Source organism: Arachis hypogaea, chromosome 12, assembly GCF_003086295.3.
Source record: "Arachis hypogaea cultivar Tifrunner chromosome 12, arahy.Tifrunner.gnm2.J5K5, whole genome shotgun sequence".
Lineage (NCBI taxonomy): Eukaryota > Viridiplantae > Streptophyta > Magnoliopsida > Fabales > Fabaceae > Arachis > Arachis hypogaea.
Window position 1 is genome coordinate 29,796,646 of NC_092047.1, and position 10,684 is coordinate 29,807,329.

At 27.7% G+C, this 10,684-nt stretch overlaps 1 protein-coding gene across 1 annotated transcript; it reads left to right on the top strand.

Annotated features, from left to right (window-relative positions):
• The first annotated feature begins 305 nt into the window (after nucleotides 1-305).
• Nucleotides 306-10,428, top strand: LOC112729913 (GDSL esterase/lipase At4g28780-like). Its single transcript, XM_072208230.1, has 6 exons — nucleotides 306-373; nucleotides 3,009-3,211; nucleotides 5,917-6,044; nucleotides 6,384-6,626; nucleotides 9,078-9,330; nucleotides 10,008-10,428. The coding sequence occupies exons 1-6, from the start codon at nucleotides 306-308 to the stop codon at nucleotides 10,244-10,246; spliced, it is 1,134 nt and encodes a 377-aa protein (XP_072064331.1). The 3' UTR covers nucleotides 10,247-10,428.
• The last annotated feature ends 256 nt before the right edge of the window (nucleotides 10,429-10,684 follow it).

Genomic DNA, 10,684 nt, shown 5'->3' on the forward strand with positions numbered 1-10,684 from the left:
AGCATTGTGTAGGACAACTCGTGTCGACTGCAATGAGATTGATGGTCGACTGACACTTTTGCTTACTTGTGCTTGGATCCGTCTACCATATCTTGTGCTGATTCCTGGCAATCCTCGACTATTTCCAATTGCAAACAGGTAAATTTAATTACTATCAGCTTTGTAAAATTGTAGTACGCTGTATTTTAAATTTAATTGATAAAAGTTCATTAACGAATTGTCTGATGTCAGGTGGCGTAACTGGGAGCGTGCTGATCGGCCTTACAGATATCGTAGTCTTGCTCACTTTAGGAGAGTATTGGATGATGTGCAAGAAGGATAGGTATGTTGTAATAAGTATTTGTATTTGTTTAGCCATATTAGTATTTGGTGTGTAAGCCTCACCCTGCTCGCGTAAACGCAAATAACGCGTCTTGTACTCGTGAACCGTCCTCAAATATCCTGTCAATATAAAAAAATGTCCCACTATAAACAACGTTCATTATAATAACTGCGTCTAAGAATAACTATAATAGTAATAACGATACCGATATTAATGATAAGCTTCTGTAGATATGGATGCCTTGAACTTTCTCAAGAAGTTAGACTCTGTGTCTGATACAAAACATGTGGAATACTCTGGGAGGAGGCCAAGCTCCATTACTACGAGCAATAGCTGACTTGATGGAATCGTGCCGATCGGAGATAAGGCCCCCACACCATCACGTGTCACAACATGTTGTCGCAAGTTACTAAGAAAAAAGTAACAAGCCTCAGATGTCTCTCCCTCAACTATCACAAATGCAATAGGCACGATGGTGGCCCTAGTACAGGTGTGACTACCGTTGTACCTCCTTATCTCCCAATAGTACTTCCTGGACATTTTGCTCACCCTAATCAGCCAATTACAACCTGCGCTGTATTGGGTACATTTAGCATAGAATGTTGTCGGTTCAGACTCATGTACCTGATAATCTACACCTCTACTGATGGTATAATCTTTCATCGCCTTAATTATTGCCTCCTTAGAATTGAATTTCATTCCTACGGTAAATTCACCATCCGTCATAACAGGAAGCTCTGCTGCAATTATGCCAAAAAATTTATATTTCGATAAAAAATTCTCAAATACGTGTCGCATTAATAAAATTTATGATCCGTAAATCAAGAATAAATCATTCAAAAGTTAATAAGATTATCAAATGATATTTAATAAGTTAATAACTACAAGAGAATGCGAATTACTAAACTCCTCAACATACATGTTTACTTGATAATTAAGAATTAAACAATTACAAATTATATGCTATATTTTTCAATATTTATCGATGCCTTAAATATTTTACCTATAAATCATAATTTAAAATTATTACATACCTGCATTTATATTGAGAAAATTCCAGTGCATGCATGGCCTCCAAATCCAACGACCGCATGAAAGTCAGCTCCTCAAATAGCTACTGGTTTGCTAGTGCATTTGCCACATCCACCACATCTGCCGCCATAGCATCGTCAGCTTGATCTTCGTCTACACCCGGATCAACCACCTCATAATTACTTCCAAACTCTTCCTCACTATCACTGTTGTAATCTTCCAATTCAATATCTCGGTCTGCCGCAGATTGCTCGAATTCAACATACAGTTCGATGAACAATATTCGAGACCGACTTTCTAGATACACTAAAAATATTTCTTGCATGCTCGCTTCATCGGTCACGTATTTCGTTTAAAATTGAACGAACCCACCAAATACAGATATAGGATATCTGTACAGAATACATGACACTCTCCTAGATATTTGAGAATCCATCTTCTCACAAATCACACCTTTTAATTCTTCAAATGATAGTGTAAATGAAATTATAATATCTAATGGATTTTCACATACAAATTTCACTCCTTCAGATGTTTATAATAAAATTTGACCATGATAATATACTTTTAACAACACTTTATCATTCATGATAATAGAGAAAAAGAGAAAGAGCAGAGACGAGCTTCAGAGATTTGAAGAGAAGAGTGTGAGAAGAAGAAGACGAACATGATGGCTTGGTGTTTGGTTAGTATATATAAAACTGAAATCGGACCATCCGACCGCTTTTTTACTGGTTCAAATTATTTTTGAAAACTAAAATCGGACAATCCGATTAGTGGCACGGCCCGCCAAAAAATATTTTTTGCGAGAAATTGGTGGGTCCGATTTCATAGCCCACTACCAAAAAATTCGTTCCGCACACGAGAAATCGCTGGATCCGATTTCATATCCCATACAAAATTTTGTGCTACACACTTAAAATCCGCACACCAAAAATATTTTTTGCGAGAAATCACTGGATCCGATTTCATTGAAAAAAAATTGAACTCAGCCGGCATGAAATTGGAGGGTCCGATTTCTTTGTGACCAAAATGTTAGCCAACACAAATCGGACGGTCCAATTTGTGTTCCCTCCACCTCTCAGAAATCGGACCATCGGACCATCCGATTTCTTCCCATCAACTAATCGCCATCACAACAGTGTGAAACACCTCTAACATTCATAACTAGGCGTTACACCAAACTAGGTGTCATATCCAAAAAAAATTAGCCAATTATTTATTATTAAACCCTCCATTTTTGTGTTGTTTTGTTTTTTTTTTTTATGGAGGCCCTTCTTTACCTCCTCTCCAAAACTCTCCAAATATATATACAATGATACAATTGATGAAAACGCACTTGTTTCTGCTGCTAGAATTTATTGTGTGCTGCAAGAATTTATTGTATCCACTGACGCACCAAATTAAACAACACACATGACGAAAATAAAACTAGAGAGAAACTAGCATTGATCTTCTTCACTTTCTCTGCTAGTAATACAAAACAAAAAGAAGAAAAACAAAAATAGAAACCACAACCATTATAAATTGAAAACACACTATCCTTTATTCTTCAACAACACTACTAGAGCACCATATCTCAAAAGAATAATATAGTAATATAACACCTTAGCTTCATGATCATTACAATGCACGTTATTATCATCATTATGAGAATGGTGATGATGGCAGTGCCCATAGAAGGAGGAGAAACTGGACGTGCGTTCTTTGTGTTTGGAGACTCGCTGGTTGACAGTGGAAACAACAATTACTTGCCAACTACTGCGCGAGCCGACACTCTTCCTTACGGCGTCGACTACCCTACTCATCACCCCACCGGTCGCTTCTCCAACGGCTTCAACCTCCCTGACCTCATTAGTAAGTTCACATACACACACTACTTTAATTTTATTAGTACCTTGTTATTCAAGATAAATAAATAAACTTCTAAAATAATAACTCTAACAAAATGAATTAGATATTAAATAATATGTATTTTTCAAAGAATACAGGAATTATATTTTGATTTTTTTTTTAAATAATTTAAAAAATAACATGTTCTTATTCTTAAAATTTGAGAAATTTATGTATAATAATTTTTTTGAATGACTGATTAAAAAAAAAATAGAAATCAGGTTTTGTTCTAATTTTTATTTTTTTTTCATCTTCTTTTCGAATAGTTATCTAAATATTTTCACAAAAATTAGTTTAAATATATAAATCATTTGCTAAACACAATTTATTTGCCACTTATAAAAAATATAATACTATTTTTATTTTTATTATGTTTTTGAATTTTTTAACTATTTATTTGTATCTTTCGAAGTTATTTAATTTTTGTCAGCAATACAAATATTATTTTGGTGTTTCACAAAAAAAAAACATAGAAGGGTTTTCAAATAAAATGTTTAAGCTAACTATTCTTTAACTTGATTTCTAGAAAAATTGAATAAATCTTTATTTAATTGAAAATATGAGAATGTCTTTTATTTTTTAAAGCGTTAGATATCTAAATTCTTTTAAAAATTTATTTAATTTTGAAAAATTTAAATATTTTGTTTTTTAAAATATGAGAGATGTTTTTATATTTTTAATTAATTAATAATTTATTTATTTTTGAGATAAAAAGTTAAAAATTTATTTGTTATTTTTTTTTTAATTTCTAAATAAAATAAGAGTTTAGTTATAATCATTTAATATTTTAAAAACATTAGAAAAATAATGTGTCCGTGGTTATGAATGTTTATATTTATTGGGACGTTGATTACTATGACTGTTTGGTATCTATAGCCATGCATGCTCTTGACGATGTCATTTCAGTGGGGTCGTCAAACCGATCGCCTTAATTCTCACTCATTTAAGCCTACGAGTTCAAACACTTAAACAGTTAAACTTGTGGATCTCATTATTTATCAAGTATTTACGGCTTTGCAGAAATAGAGAATTAAGGGTCTGTTTCGCGAAATTTTAAAAGTAATTTTTTTTTTATTTTTCTTTATAAAAAGTAGTAATATTAATGTTTAGTGTAATTTTTAAAATTAAATTACAGTTTTTTAAAAAGGTATTTATGAGTTTATAGAAAAATTAAAAAAATGATTTTTCTCCAAATACTACTATTTTTTATCACATTTTTATTTTTTAGATTTTTATTACTTAATACTTTTTTTATATTTTTTTGTCTTATTGAAAAAGTATTTAAAGAGTATAAGATAAAAGATTATATTTTATTAAACTATTAAAAAAAATTTAGAGATCTCACATGTTTTTTCACATTACTTTTTTTTTCTTTTACATATTTTTTTTACTTCACTCAAAACATGAAAGAATTTCAAGTGTACCAAATATATAGATACTTCAATAATTTTAACCGTTAATTTTAATTATATATATATTAATTAAAATTAATCATTAAAATTACTGAAATATCAGTATTCCGAATACATTTGAAAACTTTTTCTCAAAACATATATCATAACAAGAGATTACTCTTTTTAAAAACAATTAAAAAAATTAAGAAGATCTATTTCTTAAGGTTAAGGGTTAATAATTAAATTTGTTGCACATAGAGTCACACTAAATCATCATCAGAGACAGAAGTTCATATTCAATCTTCTTTCTACGATAAAATTTGGAGAAACAATACTGTTAAAAATAAGAGACTAAATGAGAGAAAGAATATGTATATTATTGAGTGTATTTAAGTTGTTTAGAATGATATAATATAAAATTATATTTATAGGTGTTAAGAGAATTGTAATAATAAAAACGTAATATTCTATAATAAATATTCAGATATACTAAATAATTCTAATAAATGCTAATTGATCCTACTATATTCTGACATCCCCTCAAACTCAAGTGACAACTTGAGTTTGAAACTTATTGAAAACAACGAAATAAAAAGAAATGCATAAACTGATAGAACCGGTGCAGATGGAAGTAAGCGCAGATGGAACTGTCACTATCTCGCAGCCAAAATTGCCACTGTCTGAAGGAAGCGCAGACGAAACTACTGCGGCTGTTTGAAGGAAGTGCATACGAAATTGTCACTGTTTGAAGAAAGTGACAAAGTACGAAGAGATGGCAAATATTGACAAAAAAAAGAAAAAAAATAGCACGGAAAAAAAATATGAAAAATATGATAATGATTTCACTAGAAGAAAAATAATTTATCCTTCTCAAGGAGGATACCATAGCTTTGATACCATGTTAGAAAGGGTAAGAGAGAGCGGTAAAGAAAAGGATTGTGTGTATTCAAGTTGTTGTCGAAATGATATAATATAAAAGGATATTTATAGGTGTTAAGAGAACCGTAATAATAATAAAGACGTAATATTTTATAATAAATATTCAAATATACTAAATAATTCTAATGAATACTAATTAATCCTAATATATTCTGACAAATACAAATCATCAATTTATTTATTTGATATATAAAATTTTTATTAACTGATTTTGTTGTATCCTAACCAAAGCCATTTTCAATTAAGATATCTATTATCTTCTAAAAATATTAAAATTACAAATGGAAGATGCACCTGATAGTAATTAAGTAATAACTGATAAAATAATTGTTGTAGGCCAGCGTATTGGTTCCGAAGCAGCATTACCATACTTGAGCCCGGAAATGAGAGGACAAAACTTGTTGCTTGGTGCCAATTTCGCCTCCGCAGGAGTTGGAATCCTTAAGGACACCGGTATCCAATTTGTAAGAATGATTAATATTGTTCTCTTTTCTAATCTATTTTATTAGTTAGTGGAAATTAAAGTATTCTTCTATCATTGTAATTTAAATATGAAAAAAGATAAACACAGACTCTAATAACTTCAAAAAATATCATAAATATTTTAAAATTTTTAAAAGTAAAAATGAAACGTATATTTATGTGAAATTGATGGTTAAAAATTATTAGACAATGATTTAGTTAAATTTATCAAATTATCTAATAATTTTTAAATATCAACTTTATAAAAAGATAATTGCATATAAATTTTTACCTTTAACTAATATCAAAATTTATGTGGATGTGTTGTTTAACACACGCAGGAGGGGATATTAAGAATATACCAACAGTTTGCATTGTTCCAACAATACCAAGAACGGTTAGGTTTTGAAGTAGGGGCAGCGGAGGCAGAGAGAATAGTGAATGGATCATTGGTACTAATAACACTTGGTAGCAACGACTTTGTTAACAACTATTTCTATCCACCAAACTCTGCTAGGTCTCTCCAATTCACTATTCCCAAATTCTGCTCCTATGTTATCTCTGAGTACAGAAAAATCCTTATGGTAATTCTTCGACCCCTCCCTTTTATATTTGTGTTCTTGGCTTCTTGCTATTCATTGTCAGGAGAAAAAAAAGTCATGATTTTAAATTGTACGTGCAGTTAATCCTAGTTGTGATACCATATGGTTGTAAAGACTACAAAATTTGTTATATTTTAATTGAGATTAGAATATCAAAAGTTGCTATATTTGAGTTTAATTATGTAACATGACTGATAGTTTTACAGTCAATATATAATTGATAATAAACAGAAAAAGAAAAAGCAAGAAATTAACTAGTTAAATATTTTTCTTTTACAAAAGAAAACTTAAATTAAGGTTGTTAACTATATTAATAAGAGAATGTTAAGGGATCAATATTTTCTTTTTATGAATATTAGCTAACACTTAGTCACTACTCATTATCTTATTTTTATATTAGGATTTATAGTTTAGAAATGAGTACTTAGAGTTTAAAGTATTGGTGGAAAATAATAAATTTGAACAAATGGTTAAATTTGTTTTTTAAAGATCGTCCGTTCTCTATATTGTTTCTTGAAATTTTTTTTTTAAATCAAATTTATCTTTTAAAAATTTTAAGTTGATCAAATTAGTTCTTTTGGCACTTTTATTGATTATATCGTTAGAATTCGCTGATATAGTAGATTAAGTGACACCTCAACACATATTTAATAGTCCTAATTTATTGTTAAGATGATAAGTTTATGAAATTAGATCAAATCAAACATAAATAGAGAGATTTCATTGAACTAATTGCATAAATTTATCTTGTTAGGACTGCCAAGTGTGTGTGGTGGTCAGTGTTATGTGACCTAACGTACTACATCAATAAATTTTGACGTTGTCAATAACAGAAGTGATAGAAGGACTAATGTGACTAACTTAAAATTTTTGAATGACGAATTTAATTAAAAAAAATCTTTTTGAAAATTGAAAAATTTTTGGAGGCAAATTTAATTATTTACTCTAATAAATTTGGTTAGTCATATAATATTATTTTATTAGTAACTATTCATTTTTTTTGGTGACTAGTAACTATTCATTTTAAGAATAAGAATAAGGAACTAACTTTTAATAAGTTAATATTAACTAACTTTTTTATTATAAAATCACTTTTTTAATGTTGGCATTTTTGTAAATTTAAAAATTATAATTTATAATTTATGATAAAAAGATAATTTCAAAAATATTTACTAATATTAAGCGAAAAATAATTTATTCCTAATTAAACTCTTTAACTAATATTTTAAACTTGCTTACATTTTTGGACCAAAAAAGTCTATCAGTTATTTTTATTTAGTTATAACAAAAGTGTTATATACATATAAAAATTAATTATTATGTATTTATGTATAAATATATATTATTTAATTTATTTTAACATATATTTTATTATATTTTATATTAATAACTAATTAATAATTAATATTTTGAGTATATGTAATATGGTTATAGTTATAAATAATTAATGTGTGGGAAGAAGTATTTGTTTTTTTCTATGAATGCAAAAAATTTGTCTCGGTCATAGTTGTCAGAATCGAACCAATAATCAAATCAATTAAATTATTGATTCACTGATTTATTGATTCAATCGATGAGTTAATGGTTGAATTGGCAGAATTAGTCCTACGTAAATAAAAAATATAAAATAGTCAAAAACCTAAAATTAAAATTTAAAATACATATACTTACTAATATTTTAAAACAATCAAGTTTCAACAAATTATAATTAACAAATTATAATCTAGTTATTATTTAATAAGTATATAAAATTTTAGTATTTTTTATAATAATTTTTTTTTTAATTTTACTTTTACATTAAAGTAACTCTTTTTTATTTTAATAACTAATTAATTAGTTTATATTTATTATATTGTTATATACTATATATATTTATTGAAAAATAATATTAATAAATATTATATAATCATAAAAAAATAGTTATTGTAATTAATAAAAATATTTAATATTTTTATTTATACATTTTTAATAACGTTTATATTAATAATTATGAATAATAAAAATATAATTAATTTAAATATAAATGAGTATAAAATTAAAATAATATCAAAAAAATATTATATGTTTTTACTCTATAATTAATAATTAATATATAAAATAATAAGTAACAATATAGTTTAGTGCTAAAAAAAGTATACGGACACAAAAAAGATTTAGATTTAGATAATATTTTTATTAATTTTAAAATTTTTTCTCAGGCAGTTTGATTAAACCGATTTCTATCTATTTTTACTGGTTTTGACCGATTTTTACCAATTTTTATCTTTAAACCATTCTAAAATTAGACCAAACCAATAACATTTCACTAATCTTTTGATCGAACCGATAAATCCATCCAATACTCATAACTATGGTCTCAGTAGAATTGAAAGATGAAAAAGAATTGAAACATGATTCAATTTTTAAATTTTTGGTTTCTTTGTGATTGTGCAGAGGTTATATGAGTTGGGAGGAAGAAAAGTGCTTGTGACAGGAACTGGCCCATTGGGCTGCATTCCTTCACAGCTTGCAGAGAGAAGCATAAATGGAGAGTGTGTGGCACAGATTCAAGAAGCTTCACAAATTTTCAACCAGCTTCTAATTAAAATGACCACAGAACTCAACAACCAACTAACCTCACCGGTTTTTATTGTTGTCAATGCCTTCCGAATTAACATGGAATTCATCAATCACCCTCAAAGATTTGGTCTCTCTCTTATTTTTGCTTCCCAACTTTCGCTTTTTTATTTTTAAATAAATAAATAAGGAAAAAAGTTGAAATATTTACTTTCCAATTATTTCTTAATCACAAGTTAAATGAAAGTGTCTCAAATCAGAAGTTACTAAACATGTGTTTGTTTGGGCTTGAAAATATACTGAGATATTACATGATCAAATTATTTTAATAACTAAGTTTAATTAAATTGATCAAATAATTGCATAATTGTTACAAAAAAATTTAGTTAAAGAAAAAAGAAGAGAATAATGAGAGACATAAAAAAAAAAAACTTAGTTGGAGTTAAACTTTATTATAAAAATAATTTATTCACTTAGTATCTTTTGAATATATATATGGATTTTTTTAGATTTTAATTTAAATTACTCTTTTTAGCTTATATAATCAAAAAGAAAAAAAAATGATTATCTCATTCCCATTTTTTATAACGCTACTCTGCATAAGATTTTTTACTTTGTATATGTATGCATGAATTTGTAGAAAAAAAAAACAACGACATTATTAAAATAAGAGTCACAATATCCATTTTCTTAAAAATACTGGAATATTTTTTAAATTTTTAATTTTTTTTTTTCAATTTACTTAAATACTTCTATAATTATCTTTTCCTAATTATGCTAATCTTTCAAATGTTTGTGATGAAGCAGGTTTTGTTTCATCAAAGATTGCATGTTGTGGGCAAGGTCGTTTCAATGGAATAGGAGGTTGCACCTCCTTCTCAAGCCTATGCTCAAACCGTGATCTTTATGTATTTTGGGATTCTTTTCACCCTTCTCAACATGCTTGGGAGATTCTCGCGAATTACATCTTCAATGGAACCACTAATTATATGAGCCCTATGAACCTTACTACCATCTTGGCCATGGACTCCAACTTCTATAAATAGATTGTTTGATCTTATAAAAATGTGTGTGCGTTTTGTTTATTTTAGTTTTGCAGTTGTTTTTTTTTGTTTTAGTTTCTATAAGCCACTTTCTTTTGGTCTCTACGGTCAGTTACGTACTCTATTAAAAAATATTTTAGAACTCAAACCATAAATTGTTTTTTAGCTAATACTAAAATTCACATATGTCAACTGTTTAAGTAAGTGTGGCCGTATCAGAGATTCGAATTTTATCTTATATATACAGTAATTTATTGGTAAATAATAACTTTTTAAATAAAATTTAAATCTACCATAGATTAGTTATTAACCTAATAGATTAGGGGATAGTGGGATACTATTGTAAACAAAAAAAAATTCACATGTATCAAAAAAAATTATTTAAAGTTAAAAGATGAATTTTTTTCCCTCCACGACAAGATCAAATGTGATCTTTGGATT